The sequence below is a fragment of the Misgurnus anguillicaudatus genome, chromosome 3 (assembly GCF_027580225.2).
Source record: "Misgurnus anguillicaudatus chromosome 3, ASM2758022v2, whole genome shotgun sequence".
Taxonomy (NCBI): Eukaryota; Metazoa; Chordata; class Actinopteri; order Cypriniformes; family Cobitidae; genus Misgurnus; species Misgurnus anguillicaudatus.
Window position 1 is genome coordinate 34,673,644 of NC_073339.2, and position 22,306 is coordinate 34,695,949.

Consider the following 22,306-nt stretch of genomic DNA (forward strand, 5'->3'; position numbering starts at 1 on the left):
CTTAATGCAATCTATATTTTTAGCTTTAAAGTTATTATGTTCGAAGAGAGAACCTGAAAGCTGTAGTCATACACAAATTTACAGTTTACCTTTGACTAAAAGTAGTAAAACAACAGTCAGCCTATAGAGGGCGCATTGGCCTCATTCCTTCAGGGTAAAAAATGTGACCTGTCAACTAATGTTCATCTAATTCACAATAACCTGTCATACCTTTCTCTTCCCAGCATCTTCTGGTAGGCCGCTCTCTAAGGCAGAAGAAGAACGTCACGCATCTATCGCCATAGAGACATGGCTGAAGGACAAATTCAGGGAGGGAGCTCAGAGCATGAAAGCGGAGTTTGAAAAATTGGATGCTGAAAATAGTGGAAAGGTAACAAACAACATTAGACCAAGCTGGACATCAGTAAAGTCTTTGGGTGGCTTCTGAGTGGTGATGTCATGTATATATATGAACATAAAGTGATTATTGCAGGTGAAAGGAGAAGGCTTTCTGAAGGTCTTAAGGAAGTTTGATCTTCACCTGAGGAGGGAGCACCTTGGCCTGTTCTTGTCTCGCTGTGGTCTGAAATTAAAGAAGGGTTGTGTGCAGTACTTAAACTTCCTGCGTACTTTCCAAGACAGAAGTTCAGATGGAATCACACACAAGATCATCTCTAACCCAAAACACCGGTCAGATTTTCATCCTTACGATAGTCTTATTATCTAATGAATTGATTGTGCAATGAAATTCATAATATTAATATGTGACCCTGGACCAGTCATAAGTAGCACAGGTATATTTGTAGCAATAGCCAGAAATACATTGTATGGGTCAAAATTGACCATATATCGTAAAGATCATGTTGCATGGTCATATTTTGTATGTTTCCTACAGCAAATATATCAAAAATGTCTTTATCATCGCTAAGATGTGTTGCTAAGGACTTCATTTGTACAACTTTAAAGGCAATTTTCTCAATATTTAGATTTTTTGTCACCTCAGATTCCAGATTTTTAAATAGTTGTATCTCGAATATCATCCAAATATGTTCCTTTCCTAACAAGCCTTACATCAATGGAAAGCTTATTTATTCAACTTTCAGATAATGTAATCTGATTCAACTAATCAGATAATGTAATTTCAAAAAATTACCCTTGTGACTTGTTTTGTTGTCCAGGGTCACAATTTGGAATTGGTGTAGTCTTTTTGACTTTTATAATTTCATAAATCACTTAACATACAGACTCACTTCCATTTGTACATGCATAATATAAATTCAATCAGTAATTTCGGATAATCTCAGAACTAAATTTACCCATTTTGCAGAAACTTTCACTTAAAGTAACGTACAGTGTATGCATCTGTTTCTACGTAAATGTGTGCGCCGCCATCTTTGAGATTTTCTGTTAATGACTTCCGGTGAGCCACTAAAGCTAATGGTAGTCTAATGCGAAGGACACAAGTGTGCCGTATTGACAGGCTGTTTAATGTTTATTATAAAATCCAGGAAGACCGACATAATTTGTGCAGTTAGGGTTTGCCAAAATAGCTACAAATGCAGTACATCTCTACAAAACATTTGTTTTAACCACAATCCATGCACAAGAACCGAATGTGTATGTGGCGCACATGCACTCATGATCTGTATTAACAAATCCATCCAGTAAATACAATTATTTTTTAAAAACAACTAATATTACGCTGATAAAAATATGCTGATTTATTTATTCTGCTACTATATATTATTACAAAAATGCAATTACAGTACAGAATATATACGAAATAATCTGCTTAGTTAATGTTTATAATAGTAATGTGTTTGAGCATACTTTTGTTATGTTTTAAATGAAAAAGCAAATACTTTAAAAAGCAAGCAAATAATTTCATAAGCTCATGTCTCCACCTAGTGCGTAAGATGTAATAATATTTTCATAAAACGAAAACAATACTCAATACATGAAGTAGTTTAATATGTTTATAATGGTTTGTTCAAATAACTTACAATGTGTCGGACCGCGTGAAGCCCGACGTGTCGCCATAAACAAGTCCATTAAAAATTGCCGTTTAAAAAAACTCACACCAGAGGGACAGTTGTGACATTTTAAACCAGCCCCTGTAAAGTTAAAAACACGAAGTCTTGGTAAATTCCATGTACAAACACTCGACTGACTTTCCCATTGTAAAGATACTGGTATGTCTCTGTGCTTTTATATTTGCGCATTGAAGACCCGTGACCTCCGATTAACAACACAAAATGCTTGGATATATCTGCATATATCAAGCCACTTCTTAATTTCATCCTCACACTGGTTCATACATGGCAGGTGTAACTGTTTAAATCATGTTTTATGCATGCTGCCACTGCACTGTTTTCTTCCGGCTGGCTATTGAACCGGAAGTCTCGCACCGGAAAGGAAATACGTCACATCACTTACGCATTTGAGAATACAAGAAATGCATTTTATCAGTATGAGTGTGTTCCCTGGAATCAAACCCATAACTCTTGCACAGCTAATCCAATGTTATTCCAGTTGAGCTACAGGAACATCTATGTAAACCCTATTGATGAAAACCAAGCAAAACAGTATATCCTTTAACATCTCACACTTTAATAGGATTTTCGGACATAGGAAATGAAACATTTCCACATTCAATATTGATTCTGACAGTGACAGTGTATGGGGGTGATAGAAGCCCTGAGTATTTTCTGTGCTTACACTCAACCCAAATTACACCGAAGCATCCAGCGAAAGTGTCTTTAAGCCTTGTAGTCAAACTCTTTCCAGCTCTAACAAGCTTACGGTCCATAGTTCTTCCTTGCCCCGGGTCACCCAGCACACAGGGATCAGTAAACAGCTGCAGGGCCCAGACCGACTGTGTTTGGTTTGATTGGGGTGGTCTACAGCTTAAAGGATTGGCGGTTGAATAAAATGAAGCAAGCAAACAGTTGCCATCTATAGAGCCTTTAGCCATGGTGACAATGATATACAGTGGCCCTATGATGTATTTAAACACATGAATTTCATTGCATTAGATAACAAAATGGGGATATACAATCTTTTTCTCTGAATTCTTTTGCTATCCCCATTGGGTCAAAAGGTAATTTTAACTGAATATACTGTCCATTCCCACAGTTTTGATAGATAAAAATCTACATTCATTGTGTCAAAAAGGGACAAACAAAGCTGTTAGTGTTAAATTAAGGTAAAATTAAGCCAGACACCCAACAAGGGGATAAAACTACCCAGCATTCTGGGTTGAAACAACCCAGGAGACGTTAAATTGGGTTGGGTTCTTCCCTTATTGACCCAAAGCTGCGTTAAAAATAACCCTGCATTTTTAGGGGGTGCGCACACCAAAGCTTTTAAACGTGGCTGAAAATGCCCAACGGACGCTGATTGACATTTTTTTTCTGCCGACTGCCAACTTTCTTCAGCTGAACGCTTTGGTTGCTGTAATAATTCTGCTTTGTTTATCAGTCGTTGTACGATGCGCCGGTTGGTTGTTGTGATATTTGTCCCGCCCCTCCTCCACTGTGATTGCACGGCCCTGTGAGAACTGACATTGACGAGCTGAGCTTTTCACCCAAAGTTGAATATTTTTCAACTCTCTGTGTTCAGCGTTAAGCGCGGAAATAACATTGAACGGCAGCTTTCAGCACGAAAAAAAAAACGCCACCGGCTGGCTTTTTTTGAAAAATGTCGCACTTCCATTGGAAACAATTGAAAACATATGCCGGTCGCCGGCGTAAAAGCTTTGGTGTGCACGCTCCCTTATGCTGCATTCACACCAAATGCGAATAGAGCGTCTGGCACGAATTATATTTCAATGTTAAGTCAAAGTAAAGACACGTTTATGAGGTCTGGAGGTCTCGCGGTGTGAATAAGGCGTTTGGCGTGGCACTGTCTAGTTCGCGCAAATGACACGAATTGACGCTAATTGACGTGCAAATGACGCAAATTGACATGCAAATGATGCGAATTGAGCGTTGCCGCGGGAAACATTGCGAATTGAAAAATCTGAACTTTGCTGGAAAATCTCGCGCGTTAACCAATCAGGAACTTGCTCTAGTAGTGACGTGATTACAGGAAGCGAGCGGAGTTGCAGAAGCACCTCCCATGACACAAATTTCCACGTGAATGTCTTGAATTACTCGGATTTCGAATGAAGCGAGTAAACTCAAAATGTTCAAGCAGTAAACTACGCACAAATAATGCATTTTTGCCACCTCTACTGCATTTGGTGCGAATCCAGCATTAGAGTGTAGTATGGGCAAGTGACCTTATTTTTTCAATTTAAAGAAAATGTTGTGATTATTCTGGGAATGGTTTATGAGTAGTATACCTTTTAATCTTTTAACTTATTATTACTAACATTTGATATGTATTGTAATAAAGTGCATGCATTTTTTAAGTGTGCCTTAGGTGTCTTGATATGTTTGGGGGGCATTGTATAAGTAAGAGTTAATTGACGACGGGTCATTGAATTATAAAAAAATTATGCACACTCAAGGTGGTTACAACGCGGGTTTGCATTATTTTCAAATAATTCAAGGAACCGGAGTCAATTATTACGTTTATACCACGGTTACCACAAACATTGCTCTGGTGCCTATTTTTAAGACATCTGAAACATTAGGGGCCCTATTTTAACGATCTGAAACGCAAGTCCGAAGGGCAAAGCGCAAGTGACTTTGTGGGCGGATCTTGGGCGCTGTTGCTATTTTCCCGGCGGGAGAAATAAGTCTTGCGCCGGGCGCAAATCAATAAGGGGTTGGTCTGAAGTAGGTTCATTATTCATAGGTGTGGTTTGGGCGTAACGTCAAATAAACCAATCAGAATGCTATCCAACATTCCCTTTAAACGCAAGGGCGCAAGTTCCATGGCGGGTTGCTATTATTATGACGGATTTGACAGGCCCACGCCAGGAGCGGTTCACAGCCAAGGAGACCGACGTTCTTGTAAGAGCAGTCAAAGACAGAGAAGTTGTTTTGTATGGGGATGGGAGAAACCCGCCCAAATCAGCGTCGGTTAAACAGGCGTGAGAGGAAATAGCCGCAATTGTCTCATCAGCTGCGCCAAGCACTACAATGATGTCAGGAGACGGGGGGATCCCAAGCTTGCCAGTTTAAATCGGGCACGCCGGGCACACAGGAGGACATCGCTGCGTCCACCCTCACCGCTGAAAGGGTTTGGGGGCTTTGAAATCGGACACAAGAAACGCAAGCAAGGTCCAACCCCAAATAACACTTACAAATCAAGTTCACATAAGGTTTCTTATGAAAACATTTTAATTATTATTTAGATAAAATAAACGTAATACAGCCACACAAAAAACGTATGAAAATATTTTAATCGTTATTTGCATGATAATTGTTTAACGCTGCCACACAAAATAAATAAAAAACTATCACCACAATGCTCACCACAATGATTTCCCTTATCTCATGTATTAATATTTTTTATTGTAACAATTTATGATTTAATGATTTCCCTTATCTTATATTTTTTATTGTAACAATTTATGATTTGCAAAAATAACTGTTGCATCTGTGTAGATTAGATAAGCAATGCGCGTTGTGCATGCTATACATTATGGTCAAGCATGCGCCCTTAAAATAGCATAATGAACTACGCGCAACGCGCCAATGACTTTAGACTAGTTTTTTTGGTTAGTAGCCCAATTGTTTTTTGAAACTGCAAAATAGCATAAGAGATGGTTTGCGCCGGAGCACGCCTCCTTTTTTGCGCTGAACCGCCCAGGGAGCGCAAGTTCATTCCCTAGTTTGCCGACGTGCGTCTTTGGAGGGAAAAACCCGCTGTGCGCCAGTGCAAAATACGAAATGATACATGCGTCACTGACAAAGTAAATTGCGCTGGGTGCAAGATAGGGCCCTAGGTGTGCGGTTATTGAAAAATAATGTCCATGGAACATTTCTCAACCAATCAGAATACAGCCTTCAACAGACTCGTGGTATAATCCTATATATGTTAATGTCACACAATAACTTACAGTATATCTATTTGTAAAACTTTCTGTTGATTTCAACGTTAAATGTTTATACTAAGATAAGTTAACACATTTCTTGAAGTTCAAAGACATTTGGGAAAAATACTTACCAAAGGTGAAAATAGACACTTTATAATGTTTTTTAAATATAAAAATTAGTTATATAAACTGGTTTCCTTTTGCAGGTTTCATTTTGATGAGAACAACAGTTGTGTTTCAACTTTAAGTGCAATAGAAGCCAAATTAACTCGCTTGTTTCAGTCCGAGTACCTTTCCCTCCTTCAGACCTTTCAGTAAGTAAGATCTCACTCATTCTCCCTCTCTTTCTACCATTCTCACTTTACTTTCTGAGGAGAAGACCTTATTAACCCTCTCAAAAACTTTGCACAGGTCTTGAGTAACTCACAAGGTGTTTCCTTAAGGGTCAAAGGTTGACAAGTTTTTTAATTGTCTATTTAATTAAAACTTCACATGGTTAACCAAGAACCTCATAGAAACTATTCAGTTCAAATGAATATCCTTCAAAACAACATCAGACCCAAATCCTTTACCTTGAAATCTCATTATTTTTCTGTGTGCACTGCTGCTTATGCCTTTAGAAAATGCTTTCTATTGCATGTAGGGAAGATAATGCATTTTCATTTACAAATTTGTATATGTGTGTTTGCACAGGAAAATTGATAAGTTCAATAAAGGAATTATTACTCAGGAGGAATTCAGAGCAGCGTTTGAGAGCAGGTAAACTCTCTCTCTTTGTTTCAATAAAATCTTTCTCACCAAACTTATTTTTTCTTTCCCTTTTTATTAACTTTTTTTCTCTTTTATTTATCATTGCTTCCTATTTACAGAGGCTATTTCTATTTCACCAATTTACTTTAATCCACATCTTTGTGAGTATTTAAGGCCAAAATTATTTCTTATCCTTTTTTAGTGCACAAAAGTTAATATTAGTTTGAGTAAGCAGCTTTTTTAGTAGATTTTAAATGTAATGCCTATTAATTAAAATCCAAGTTTTATATTTATATATTTGTTTGGACATGTCTTTTCTGATTTCCATTGGTACCCTGTAAAGAAAAAGGTGCAAATGGTTTCAGAAATGTTTAATTTTAAAACTAATTTCATCTCCTTGTTGGGGTTTGAAACTGTCGTTTAAAACACATTTACCTCACCATAATCCTCTTTATTTGAGTGTGTAGTACACGTAAGTCAGGTCTGAAGCACATTACCACAATTTTATTCATAACATTTGATAAGTTCATTTGTCTTTATCTGTGTTTTCTGGAGCGAGTGAAGGTTGTAGTTTGTTCGAGTGAATATTTGAGGGTGTACATATGTGTATGTGAAGTCTAATCCCTTGATTGACTGGCCGGTGCATGTTCGTCTCTGTGTGATGACCGGGTGAAGAGGGCAGTTGACCTGTTGACCTCCTGACCCCGTAGTGTGTAAGAGGGTCAATGAGTGGCGTATGCTTAGGGCCGGCTGAACTGATCGACCCTTATGAGCGGGTTCTCTGGCTTTGGTGACACCGGTGACCTCATTCTGACCTTTCTCTGACCTTCTCTGCAGGTTTGGCCTGGAGATTTCCGACCCTCAGTTTGAGCAGCTGTTGGACAGACTCCCTCTTGACCATCGCGGAAATGTGCAGTACCCGATCTTCATGGCAACCTTTGACACCAGGTATTTCCCTGAATTATCTATCTGTCTGTCTGTCTGTCTGTCAAAAGAAAAGCTTTTGCTATTATGTATAACTTAAACTTTAGTAGTCTGTAGTGGAGCTTCCCTGACAAAGCACACATGACACTGGAATATTTGCTGATATAATGTAGTAATATTTTTTAGGTAAATTACGTGTAGATAAACAATTTTTTAAAGAAATAATAGATAATTTTCTATGGATCATCTCATTTTATAATTGGCTTTTTCCCATTTCCAGAGCTTGCACCTAATCCAGACCATACAGAAAAGGCCATAATACTTTTAAACTATGATACCATAATACTATTATACCATGATAATATAAAATTATGCTCTTGTTGCTCAATTGTGGCCACAACCACTGCATCATTTGTATTCAGGGTAAGGGAATAGATTAGTTCAGTAGTGACATCATGCTTCAGGGTGGCTCACCCACCCACTTTGTGTTCTTGTCATTGCATTTAACTGGTAAAAACAGTAGGAAAGACTTGTAAATGCATATTTATCCAGTGTATAGGTCTTTGTAGTTTTAAACTCAACTGAATTCATTAAGTTTACACTGTAAAAAGTGAAAAGTTGGATCAACTTAAAAAAAATACTTCAATTGGTAATACCTAAAAATTACTATTTTTACTTAAAGTATTTTAACATAAACATAGAAGTTGAAAAAAATTTATTTTTAGGTGTTACCAATTGAAGACATTTTTTAAGTTGGTCCAACTTTTCACTTTTACAGTGTGTAAGTCATATTTCTATTTATTTAATATTCAAAATAGTAGTCAACCGATATGGTTTTTGTTGGTGTTGTTGGTTTTTGCTGAGGGCAATACCGGTATTAAGAAAGCTGGACGATATGAGGCTGATATAACACAAATTAAACTAAAACATTTGTTATGCATAACATTTATAAATATACTCTTTTGAAGTACATAAAGGGCCATTCCACTTAAAAAAAAAATTTTCCAGCTCCCCTAGAGTTAATTCTTACCGTTTTGGAATCCATTCAGCTGATCTCCGGGTCTGGCCCTACCACTTTTAGCATAGCTTAGCACAAACCATTGAATCTGATTAGACCATTAGCATTGTGCTAAAAAATAACCAAAGAGTTTGGATATTTTTCCTATTTAAAACTTGACTCTTCTGTGGTTACATTGTGTACTAAGACCGACAGAAAATTAAAAGTTGTGATTTTCTAGGCAGATATGGCTAACTATACTCTCATTCTGGTGTAAAAATCAAGGACTTTGCTGATGTAACATCCCTACTGAAACATCCAGCTAAGACCAGCATAAGATGGTGAGCTGGTTTTAGCTGGTCTCCAGCTTGGTTTTAGCTGGTTTTGCTGGTGTAGGAAGCTGGTTTTGCTGGTGAAGCAAGCTGGTCTAGCTGTGTTTTGCTCACATTTTAAGCTGGTCTAGCTGGACTTAGCTGGTCAGGCTGGAATACCAGCTGGCCCACCAGCATGACCAGCTTTGTCAGCCTGGGAGGACCAGTGTAAACCACCTAAAACCAGCTACCAGCTTATGCTGGTTTTAGCTGGATTTTTCAGTAGGGATGGCTGCAGGAGGCATAGTGATATTACGCACTGCCCAAAAATAGTCTCCTGTTATTGAAAGTTACCAAGGGGATTATTTTCGTCTGCTGCGTAATATCATTGGTCTAATTAGATTCAATGGATTGTGCTAAGCTATGCTAAAAGTGGTAGCGCCAGACCCGGAGATCGGCTGAATGGATTCCAAAACGGTAAAAATAAAATGTTAAACTCTAGGGGAGCTGGAAAATTAGCATTTTTTTTTAAGCGGAATGTCCCTTTAAAACATATTTACAAAACATAATTAATCTGACATCTCACGGTACTGTTTGAATAAGTGTGTTGAACTAGTGTGGTGTTGTGTGTGACACGACATAACGTCATGTTAAAAAGTGAATAATGATTGGTCATTTTACTGTCTGTCAGACTTTGGCTTTACATTAAGTATCTGAGTGTCTTTTTTATTACAAACATCAAGTTTAAGTAATAGAGAAATTTACTTGCCGATTAAAAAGTATCAAAATATCGTCTGATATATCGGCATCTGCAATATATTGTTCTATGACTATTCAATATATTAGTGAGATATGAGATTTTGGAAGTATGACAACCAAAAATACCACTGTTCAACACTAAACACAATCCATTGTATTTTTAAGCAACATACATAATTAAAATAAAGCCTTTAAATATATATTACAAAAATCAAATTAATTACATGACTTAATGATTCAATAATGGTGTGTAAACACAGCTTATACCTTGGAAACGGTATCACAAAAAATGTTAATGGTTTTGAAACCTTGACTCTTTAAAACCTCAGTATACCTTGAAACCGGTAACCGGACAATGCCTATTAGTGAATTTCCATGCATTTTGCATGTTAATTAACAAAGAAATTGAATTGGAATCAACTGAATTTAAGAAAGATATTGTAATATGTAAAATACTATACCCAAATATAAAAATCCACTTATAATTCCTCACCCTCATGCCATTCCAGATATACAGTATATGACTTCCTTTCTTCAGTTGAACACAAACATATAATTTTATATAAAAATGCCATCATGTTATCTTCTTATAGTCGGTTTCATCACGCATTGTCGCGGTTACGGACCTGAATTACTTTATTGGTCTGGCTACCCTGCTGAAAAAAAACAGCATCAAACTAGCATTGACCAGCATGGGAATTATGCTGGTTTGGTGCTGGTTTAGCTGGTGGTCACCAGCATACCAGCACCAAAACACAACATATGCTGGTCTTCCTGGTATGATCAGCATGGGATGCTGGTGCTGATGCTGGTTTGGTGCTGGTTTAGCTGGTGCTAATGCTGGTTTGGTGCTGGATTAGCTGGTGCTTATGCTGGTGCTGATGCTGGTTTAGCTGGTGTTCACTAGCGAACCAGCACCAAAACACAACATATGCTGGTCTTGCTGGTATGCTGGATTTTTCAGCAGGGTAGTGGCTAAACTGATCTCTGAAACAAATACCTTGTCGAAAATAAAATGTTTTGGTTTGCTAAAGGCAAGGGGAGACGACAAGCATGAATCACAGCTGTGTGGAGAGGTTTGGCAGCCAGGCAAGAATTCAAGGACCTGTAGCTAACATCCTTGTACTGTATTAATTTTACACAGTAAGATATGATATGAACAAAGATAATTAACCTGACATTAATTAAATCCATTTGCTGTAAACTGAACGAATACAAACGTATTTATCGCTGCAAACCTTTCGCCTTTTCGCATTTATACGAAGATGCTTTAAAACTGTTGCATATGAGGATTAGGATGTGACCACCCCGAAGGACCCATGTGAACTCCACTAACCTAATGAATGAGCAACAATAACCAACGCAATGTAAACGTTTCTTAAATAGAACATAGTAATGAATTTTAATCTGCTAGAATAGCAGCTCTGAGACGGGCGGTTTTACTGCGTGTGTGTGTGTCTAGCGGGCACGCATCAAATTGGGGCAGGGTATGAGCTTAGCTGCTCATTTTATTTTCCTTCTCAGTGTGTGTAGAGGATAAAGACCTAGAAAACCAGCCTGGCTTAGTTGACAGGTGACAAGGGTTATACTGAATGGGGATTTTGTAATACTAACAGTGGGGAAAAGGCCCATGCACCAAGGGACCTCCTGAATAGAAAGAAAGAAAACTTTGGAACTTTTATAAAACTGAGAAAGGCAGATCTTGCTCCGCCAATGACAGCTACAAACTCTCTCTCTCTCTGTCCCATGAGGAATGCTAAATCATTCATGCTAAAACTAAAGCTGATCTCGGTGTCAGCAGTTCCTGTGTGGCATTTCCTCTGTTTGGATGAAAATTTGACATGTTAGTCAAACAGAGCATTAGCCGCCGACATTCAGACCTTGGCAGATTAACATCGCTCACATCCCGGACTAGCTTTCTTTTGAGTTTAGTGCATTACTCTAAGCATTTCATTGTTACAATATGCAACAAATAATTGTATTTTGATAGATTGTTAAAAGTCTGGTCACATCTACTATTGCTCAGGGGATGTTTGCAGCAGAAATCTAGTCATATTAATAGGAATTTTGTCTGATGGACCTCTGGTGGCAAACTTTTTTTTGTGTCTTAGCCATCCATTGGCACATTAACGCCACTTACACACATAGGGCCCTATCTTGCACCCAGCGCAATTGAGTTTGTCAGTGACGCATGTATCATTCGTATTTTGCACCGGCGCACAGCGGGTTTTTCCCTTCACAGACGCACATCGGCTAGGGACTGAACTTGCGCTCCCTGGGCGGTTCAGCGCAAAAAAGGAGGCGTGTGCCAGCGCAAACCATCCCTGATGCTATTTTGCAGTTTCAAAAAACAATTGCGCCACTGACCAAAAAAAAAAAAAACTAGTCTAAAGTCAGTTGCGCTTGTTCATTATGCTATTTTAAGCACGCATGCTTGACCATAATAGCGTGCACAACGCGCACACACTTTGCTTATCTAATCGACACAGATGCAACAGTTATTTTTGCAAATCATAAATTGTTACAATAAAAAATATTAACACATGAGATAAGGGAAATCCTTGTGGTGAGCATTGTGGTGATAGTTTTTATTTATTTTGTGTGGCTGCGTTAAAAAATTCTCATGCAAATAACGATTAAAATATTTTCATAAGTTTGTTGTGTGGCTGTATTACGTTTATTTTATGTAAATAATAATTAAAATGTTTTCATAAGAAACCTTAATGTATGTGAATTTGATTTGAAAGTGTACTTTGGGGTACTTTTGGGACTGCTTGCGTTTCTTGGCTTTCAGCGGTGAGGGTGGACGCAGCGATGTCCTCTGCTGGCGTCAGGTCGTGTGTAGAGGCAGATCCACCTCCCGTTACACGGCGTGCCCTATTTATGCTGGCAAGCTTGGGATTTCCCCGTCTTCTGACATCATTGTAGCGCTTGCGGGGCAACATCCTGGGGATGCCAGCTGATGAGACAATTGTGGCTATTTCCTCTCACGCCTGTTTAACCTACGCTGATTTGGGTGGATTTCTCCCATCCCCATACAAAACAACTTCTCTGTCTTTGACTGCTTTTACAAGAACGTCGGTCTCCTCGGCTGTGAACCGCTCCTGGCGTGTGCCTGGTAAATCCGTCATAATAATAGGAACTTACGCACTTGCGTTTAAAGGGAATGTTGGACGACGTTCTGATTGGTTTATTTGACGTTATGCCCAAACCACACCTATGAATAATGAACCAGACCAACCCCTTATTGATTGACGCAAGAGTTATTTTGCGCTTCGCACTTGTGTTTCAGATCGTTAAAATAGGGCCCTTAGTGTTCACAAATGTGTCATATAATAATCTAGGATGCATCTTGCGAACATATAGATTAGGACTATACACTAGTGGGAAAACAGGTTGTTTTGGTCAGTAATATTCATGAGCCTCTCTTCTGATAGGCCTGTTGTTTTATGAGTGAAATACATAACGTTACCCATGGAAATACACTAAATTTTAGTTATTGTACACTAATGGGCAGTTTACGACTCCACCCACTGGCAATGTTTGAAAAATGCAAGAAAAGTGGGCAAACCCCAACGTAGATAGAGGGGACGAACTAAGCTCGTACCAAGGTTGTGATGAGATCGTAACAAGGGCGTGGTGAGCTTGAACCTGCTTACATCACGTCATACTGCTTACGTCACATACCGCAACATCCAATAGGAAAATTCAACTGCAGTAGCCATCGTTTAACCTGAAGAGGGCAGCACTCAGACGTTTTTACACCATATATTGTAGCATTGAAACACTTTATAACCAAATGTCAAAAAAGTTACTCAAATCAATGAACAGCACTAATAAAGCATCATTCTTACAGATCATTAACAAAAATGTTGGTTTAGGGTTTAGTTACTCTTTAAATGTCCTAATACAACTAAGGCCTAGTCCTGGATTTATCTAAACCTTGTCTGGGAAAATGCCCTTAAATGTTAGGTTAGTAAACCAAGAGACAGAGACTAAGAGATTTCAACAAAACTCAATAAAAAATACAAATAAAAAACAGACACCAACAGGGCATGTGTTTGTAACTTAGGAAAACAAACAACGTCTGAGACTGTAATGTTACAAAACAACACGTAAGCATCAACTTAGCATCACGTTAGTGTTGCATAACTGTGAACTCTTTGACTGTAACTGATGAGAGACGGATGACTTAAACTCCACTGCTTTGTTCTCATTGGTAGTCGCTCCCAAAAGTCGCTCATAATTTGCATAAAGTTGAACATTTCTCAACTTTGTCGCACGACTGGACATGCCCCATGTCACCGGAAGCGCCAAGTTTCCATTGAAATGAATGAGATTGCGTCGCTCTACTACTGCTAGTCGCTGGTAGTCTGAATGCAGCTTTAGAACTCTGTGTATGTTTTGAGGATCGCGCTGAATGGGATCTCTAAAGTCCTTGTAAAAAATGGAATTATCTTAGCTTTTTGCTCAAAATTTGGTGTTTTTGATGTTAATTTCAGTTTTCTCTGGCTCCATAATGTATCTTTCTCCGCCAGTCTTACTGTTCTTTACTGGGTTGCTTCCGCGTTTTATAAGTTGGGTAAGAGCACTACCTTGGTGGATAATAGCGGAAATTCGGATTACCGGAAAAACTCGTCATTGGCAGGGAAGCGTTTTTCTCTTTATTGACGAGTGAACTCATCAATGCCGAGGAAAGAATAATTCATACTTTGTTGGGTCTAACCTCAAATCCAAAACCTGTAAGTAAACTTTTCACACAATATAAGTAGGGTTGCACGATAAATCGCATCCGATTGTCACGTGCGCACCTTGTCAGTAACCGGCAGCTGGTCCTGAAAGCAGGTTTACTTACGAGTTGTGGATTTGAGGTTGGACCCAACAAAGTAGGGACTGCAAAATCTTTGATGAGCAGATTCTTGGAGAAATCGGCACTGAACTGTACCACATTGTCGAAGCAGTCACTTGTGAAATATTTAGAACAGACGGCTAAGGTCGAACTAATTGTTGTGGAATTTCGGAATGAACATTAACAATTGGTCTCATATATTAATGTTTTTCAGAAGCCTCTGCACTGATTGAAATTCCTGACATCCATCAATTAAAAAGCATTTTCTCAAAACGCTGTGATATTCCTTGGGGGGTTTGTCTGGCAAAAGGGGGTGGGGCAGTGGACGGTTACGGTGCTCGGGGTTGTGAGTATTCCTGACGTCACGTTTTTAAAGAAGTCACAATGGCTTCTGAAAAATCCCAGCTACTTCAAGCAGGCTGTGTGAATTTGACCCCAGTTATCATGAAAAAATCCATGAAATTTCAGATTTGACAATATGGGACATTTAATCATCACCTTTGTTTTGGATGTTTTTCATACAGCTGGAGAACTAAAGGTACAAACAAATGAGAAACAAATGAGGCACTTAACATATACCACAAAGGACAGTTTATGTGTTAAACGACACATGAAATACTGGGGGAAATCTGAGAAGGAAACAAGCAAAGTCTCCATGTGCTTCAAATATACACTCGTTAAGGAGATACATGTACTGTCAGGAAAAAGTAGAAAACTGTACCTTTTGCTGGGGTGGTACCCTAAAGGGGGTCGCACACCAGCCGCGCAGCTCAGCGTCGCATCGAGTCGCGTCTAGGACAACTCGGAGGTATTGTAAACCGGAAGTGCACATTAAATAGTGCAAGCTTCGTCCGATAGCGTCAGATCGCGTCTACTTCAAAATGCAAAATATACGTTAGCAGCCAATGTTAATCTTTAATGATTTGGGACAAATATGATTTCATTTAATGTTAAACTATGTGAGTGGCACTCTGTGGCGCGACAGGGATTTGAGCAACTTCCTGAGTCACAGCTAGGCGGCGCGGAATGGTGCCACCTGGCAGCGCTGGTGTGCGTATACTCATAGAAAACAATGTGTTTGATTTTTTTAGAACGTTGAGGGTACCACTACAGTGACAGAAAAGGGTTTGCAGAAAGGCCATAAAAACACAACTGAGATCGCTGCAATACCCCAGTTGTGTTTTATCTACTTCTTGCGTTCCTGCATGCATATTAGTATGCATTGACGTGACAATGGTGCTTGTACTAGTTATTAGAGTAGTATTTAGTAAATTTCTTCTGCCTCAGTTCAACTTGATTCTTCTGTCTCTCCCAGTGGTCTCAAAGCGGGCTGGTGGTTGTCGGGCCCCTCACAGTTTGTGTGGTCCATGTGATGAGAGACAGTGAGATCAGGCAGTCGTGGGATGGGTAGTTGTCGGATCTTCGTGTGGGAACCTCAGACGTCAAAATCCCAGATATCCCACCCTAATCTCCGCCAAAACATTTAGTTTTTCCTCTTTCTCTCTCGTATCTCACTCTTTTTTTTCTTTTCCTCCCTCCACCCATTTGGGGCTTTAATTTTTATTCATGGGGTGTGAAGGGGTTGAGACGGGGGTGTGGGGACAGGATCGGGATAGAAGGGGATAACTTCTTGAGCTGGGTCCAGGGCTCAGACCAGTGCTGGTGACAATGGCCTCAGTGTTGTGCTGGGTGTTGTGAGCAGGCCGTTCGGACATTCTTCCCCTGTCAGTGGAAGCAGATCTGGGAGGTAGTGGTGCCCGGGATTACCATCTCATTAATAGCAGCCATGACTTTTGTTCAAAGCCCGACTTGTGTAATGTTGCCGTGTGGATGATGGGTAATCCGTTGAAGCTGCAGCTGTAGGGAACACTGGACACACAAATGCACGCATAAACACACACACAGTGAATGCACAATGTGATTCATTTCTATGAATGAGATATGCATACATATAAAATCATTGATGTTGAGATTTGAAAGTGACAAAATTTGTTCCCAAAAGTGAGCAAAACCTGACAAACCTTAACAAAAAATATTTTTATTGTACAAATATGGTTAGAGTGTGGGTTATGGTTAGATTATTTACAATTAGTATCTGTAATCTCATCACACATTTTATCCTTCACACTTGTCCTCTCTCAGACGGTGGCCAAGATTAAAGGGAACAATACAGTTTCAAATGTGATAAATGTGCATCTACTTATTCCCTCTCTCACTCCTCCACACATCCTCAGACGAGATGAAATGAAAGAGAAATAAGCTGCCCATTCATTCACCAGTTATCTCTGTGGGTATCTTCTCTCTGCGAGTGACTCGGTCCTCCCTCAAGATCTCTCTTCTTTTAATGTCAAATCCCTCAATGTCTGCTTGTGGAGAATAGCGTGTGCGTGAGAAGTTTAACCGACCCCTCGTCTGTTAAAACAACACAATGTCTTTCCTCTGCAAAGTTCAGTCGTCTGAGGCTGAAATGGGGTCTGCTGATGGCTCTGAATCTGATTTGAAGGCTGGAAGAATTAACATGTACTAAGGTTTAGAGTCACTACTTGTTCTCTGTTAGTTTTTTTTGACGTTTTGACATTTTTGATTTAGAATAGTTAACCGACGTAACACAACTGAAACAATGAAAATTACGTTGTGACTAAAGTAAATTTAAAATCAATTAAACTATGTTTAAAAATATTTTGCTTCGCTGTATTAAATTCTCTGCTGCCTTAAATAATTTATGTTTGATCAACTCAAATTTACGCAACATGATCTCACGAAAAGTTATGTTATAGTCATGACAATTCTGATTAATTTATTCATGTCCATGGCACGAAATTCAGCTTTTTTCGTGCCTTGACCACAAATGTCTTTTTCGTGTCACTCGCACAAATTTCTATAAATAGTTTTTTTGTGTCCGTGGCACGACTTTCTTTTTCGTTTCATTTTATGCATTAGAAAATTAGTTTTCTAATTTCGAATTTTTCCTATTTTTAAATCATTGTCGCTTGGGGTTGGGTTAGATTTGGGGGTTGGGTTAGGATGTACTTTTATGTATTGTTTCTACATGTTTTTCTTCCAGTATTAAAACTTTTCTTACCTGGAGTTTGGGTTAGAATTGGGGTTTGGGTTAGGATGTCTAAAAATGTAACAGAAAGTGATTCTAAATCCAAGCAACAATGGTAAAAAAAATAAGAAAAAACAATGAGAAAACAAAATGACACGAAAAAGAAAGCTGTGCCACGGACACGAAAAACTATTTATAGAAATTTGACACAAAACAAGAGATAAGTTGCTACAACTTTTTATTTTATAAGCTATAACAACTCATCTCTAGTCAAGATAAATAATAGTTAGTTCAAATAACTTAGCTGATTGAACAAAAAATAATTTAGTGTAGTTACTCTATGCCTAGAATTTGTAAAAATGTTTTCTTGGCTTTATATCAAGCATCTTGAGGTCTCACATTGAGATGTTTTTAAACAGTATTGAAGAAGTTCTGATCTTTATTATGGAGTCATGTAAGTGACGCATTTTATAAAACATTCATTTGAAAAAGTTTTAGTTTTCTAATGAAAGAAATATTTAGGGAAATTATTAGCACAATTATATTTTTGTCTACAAAATAATTTAAAACATTTAATAATAAACATTGCAGTCAACCCTTAAGTGCAAAATAGTAGGTATGATAGTCTGTGTGATATCTAGCATGTTTGAAGGTATCATTTTTATGTCATTTTACAGCTTAAATTTGGGATTAAGAGCTTTCTTAGTTGCATTTTTAATTTAATTAAAAATTATAAATTGTCTAATAAACTGAAATCTATATTATGAAAAAGTCATATTTTAATCTTTAATTTTAATATTTTTTTATTAAAGAATGTTTTTTTATTAAATAACTTTTTTGTATTTTATACATTATTTTTTATCAGTACTGTATGTGTGTTTCACAATACCAGATTTGTATTAGTGTTTAAAAATGGTTAAAAAAAGGTGCCCCCTATAAGCAAAAAAGATTAAAAAAGACTCACATGTGAATTAACTTGCACTTAATTTGACACCAATGCAAATGTTACTCAATGCTGATGACTAAAATAACTAGCCTTTTTGCTTTGTTACCAAGAGTATCTTCAATTACAACAATCTCCCGTACTTCTGTACACTTGTAAAATCACTCAAAATATTTAATTTGTAACAATGCTTGACATAGAATCAGTTGAAAACGTTTCAGTTTATAAATTAAATTTAGCTTTTTTTAGCAAGGGAACAATCAGGACATTTCAGTGTAAATTTCCATCCAACTTAATAGATCTTTAATTTATTGTGGTTTACTTGGAGTGTGTGTGTGTCGGTTTTTTGGCTTTGCGTCAATGTCACATCCTGCTGTGTTGGTTTTGTGGAAGGCCTGTTGGACATGGAAGTCCTGCTGAGTTGTCCGTGGCTGGGTCAGGGGGTCTCTTCCCTCAGTTTCCTGTTAGTCATCCAACAGGTCCGCTAATAGACTTAACCTCTGGCTATGATCGGTGATCAGTATTAAGCTCTATATAGTTATCTTATGAGTTAATGATTGGCAAATGCAAATACTCTATATGGTACCATTTTAAGTAACCTTTCACACAGATCTTCAGGAAAAACATTCACATAAGTAAATGTTTATAAAAAAAAAACATTTTTGAGCCAAAATGTTTATCTTCATAATGCTGCATTGAGACTGCAGTGTCTTTTCTGGATATTTTAGGCGTTTTTTGGTGCATTACGTGTGAAATAAAGAATTCCATTCAGCTGTTAAAAAGAGCAGATTGTCTTTGGCATGCTAACAACTTTGTCATTGACTATGCACAAACACAAACACATTGCCTCTTGCAGTCAGCGTCATTTCTATTTATCTCTCTGAACTCCTAAGAAGGTTCTCATTTAAACCAACTGTGTCTTTTAAATCCCACCATCTTTCTCTTTCCCTGCTCTTTCTTTCTCTTTTTATCCACTTCGGCACTCTTTGCTCTACCCGTGACCTCTCAAGCCAGCGGTCCGCCCGCCTCGTTCGGACTGTGGCCTTAAGATGGCCCAGGACACTTCCCCAAAGCCTGGGGTGTGGCCGTCCTCTCTTGAGCACAAAAGAGCTACGGCTATCCGCTCAGCCGAGCCTGGCCCCCATCAACTCATCCGAGCGCACAGAGAACACATTAGCCGAGGCTGGCCTTTGTGCCTTTAGCTTTTCTCATGTGCTTCTTCATAGCTCAGCTAAGACTTCAAGACCATCAGGTGTCTGCCTGGTTTGACCACTCCAGTTGCTTTCAAAGCGGTCAGTTGGAGAGTTTTAGTGTCAGGTCCTGTAGCTCTCCCCGTTCGCCACTCAAGCGAAAACTGTTGGAATTCTGGGAATTCTGAAGCACAAAGCGATTTTTCTTACAAAGTTTGATCTAAACACCAAAGAAATGGCCTGAAAGACTTTGTGTTTCTTTCTCTTTTCGCTTCTTTAGGAAAGGAGTTCCCAGCCTTTTCCAACCAGTTGCTCAGCCTGCCGCTAATGATTCAGATGAGGAGAAGGGATTAGTGGAACAAAATCGAAGTGACCTTGAGGTATGATTGGACGGTTACAAGATATGATTTCCATCCATCATATAAATATATAAAATCCCCCTGCTTCTAGTACTGTATTTTCAAGTTTCTATGAAAAACTGTTTAGTTCAACATGATCTTATGGAAAGTCGTGTTATAGTCGCGAAAAATTTAATAAATTCGAAATTAAGCTTTTTTCGTGCCTTGAGCGCTAATGTCTTTTTCGTGGCACTCGCACACATTTCTATAAATAGTTTTTTGTGTCCTTGGCACGACTTTCTTTTTCGTGTCATTTTATGTATTGTTTTCTCATTTTTCCCCTCTATTTTTAAATCATTGTCGCTTGGGGTTGGGTTTAGATTTGGGGTTTGGGTTAGGATGTAATTTTATGTATTGGTTTCTCCATGTTTTTCTTTTGCTTTTAAAACTATTCTCGCCTAGAGTTGGGGTTTGGGTTAGGACGTCTAAAAATGTAACAGAAAGGGATTCTAACCCCAACCGACAATGGTAAGAAAATAGGAAAAAAAACAATGAGAAAACAATACATAAAATGATACGAAAAAGAAAGCCATGCCATGGACACGAAAAACTATTTGTAGAAATTCATGCGAGTGCCACGAAAAGTTCAAGGCACAAAAAAGCTGGATTTCGTGCCATGGACACAAATAAATTAATATTTTTGGTGACTATAACATGACTTTCTGTGAGATCAGTTTGGTTTAGTAATTTAATATGTTTTTTTTCTAATAAGATTATGAATTCTGGTATGTCCTGTCTTAATGTATGTCTTTATCTATACATTTGTGTGAAAATATTAAACAAATAATAAAATCTGATTGTATGAGTCGCCTTTAAAGCCTCTCTGACATATTGTTTACAGAGACGTCCTACATTTTATTTCGTAATGCTCCAGGTTGCTACACTGGGATGTTTTAACCCATAGTTGGGTCAAATATGGTTTATTTAAACCAACGGTTGGGTCCATATTTTACCTAACCATGTGTTGAAACAACCTAGCATCAACAAATAAGCAGTATATTAAAATATAATCATTTCCCAATGAGCATCTAACAGAAGTGTGTCTACTGAATCATGAATCTAATGTTTCAGTTGTTTAGGCTGGTAAGGAGTGTGGTGGCAAGCCGTTACAAAGATTTACTGAGAGAGTTTGAAGAGCTGGATGAGAAGAATACCAGGCGTCTCACACAAGAAGACATGTACCGGTTACTTAAAAGGTTTATTATACACACACACACGCACGCACGCACAAAGACATTAGACTTTTTTCATATCCTAAATTAAAATAACACATGCCATGCATATCATTAGTCTATTAATCTGAAAATCAGCCACAGTAGCCAGTAAATACAGTATGTGCATTAAAAAGTCGTTGATTTGTTTTTAAGCATAATGTCTTTATTAGCACCTGTGTTTGCGGTCAGTGCTTCAGAACTAAACTATGAAAAATGCCTTATATGGTTGTGTCCAAACACACACAGCAAATATATAGTGGAATGTAGACTGCATTCCTCATCATTGTCTATAGCACCCATGCCAAATTGGTAAATCTCTGTCTGTGGTCATGAGTGGTCTGCAATGTCCACCCAAGTCCCAGCACAGGCTCCTACGGAGCTCGTGCATCCCTTTGTCCCCTAAAGGACGAAGTATAGTACATTTTTTACGTGAGATCTGTTGGCACGGTGAAGATATTAGTCTGTAGGCTTATATTGGCTACTTTACACTTTCTTCACTCTCCAGTTTTTTGTTTTCAAAACCTCTAACCCTTAAACTATATTAAATTTGTCCCACACAATTTCTCTCATGAATTTCCTTAGCACATAAAGTGGATAAAAATGACTTTGTATTGATGCAGGTCCCATAACATGAGACCAGAATATCATACAACCCCAAATCAGAAAAAGTTGGGACACTGTAGAAATTGCGAGTAAAAAAGTAATGGAATAATTTACAAATCTCATAAACTTATATTTTATTCACTATAGAGTATAAATAACATATCAAATGTTGAAAGTGATACATTTTGAAATGTCATGCCAAATATTGGCTGATTTTGGATTTCATGAGAGCTACACATTCCAAAAAAAGTTGGGACAGGTAGCAATAAGAGGCCAGAAAATTTAAGTGTACATATAAGGGACAACTGTAGGAGGGACCAATGTTTAGGAATAGGAATGTTGTCCTATTCT

The 22,306-nt window shown here is 38.2% G+C and overlaps 1 protein-coding gene across 4 annotated transcripts in view; it reads left to right on the forward strand.

Moving 5' to 3' along the window:
- LOC129444791 (EF-hand calcium-binding domain-containing protein 6) overlaps positions 1–22,306 on the forward strand; it is a 47,818-nt gene that overhangs the window by 9,892 nt on the left and 15,620 nt on the right. For all 4 annotated transcript variants that reach the window (XM_073865460.1, XM_073865462.1, XM_073865458.1 and 1 more), the window contains exons 8-14: positions 225–370; positions 473–669; positions 6,175–6,282; positions 6,662–6,727; positions 7,556–7,666; positions 20,021–20,120; positions 21,210–21,334. In XM_073865460.1, coding sequence (XP_073721561.1) covers positions 225–370; positions 473–669; positions 6,175–6,282; positions 6,662–6,727; positions 7,556–7,666; positions 20,021–20,120; positions 21,210–21,334 — 853 coding nt within the window. The remainder of the gene's footprint in view (positions 1–224; positions 371–472; positions 670–6,174; positions 6,283–6,661; positions 6,728–7,555; positions 7,667–20,020; positions 20,121–21,209; positions 21,335–22,306) is intronic.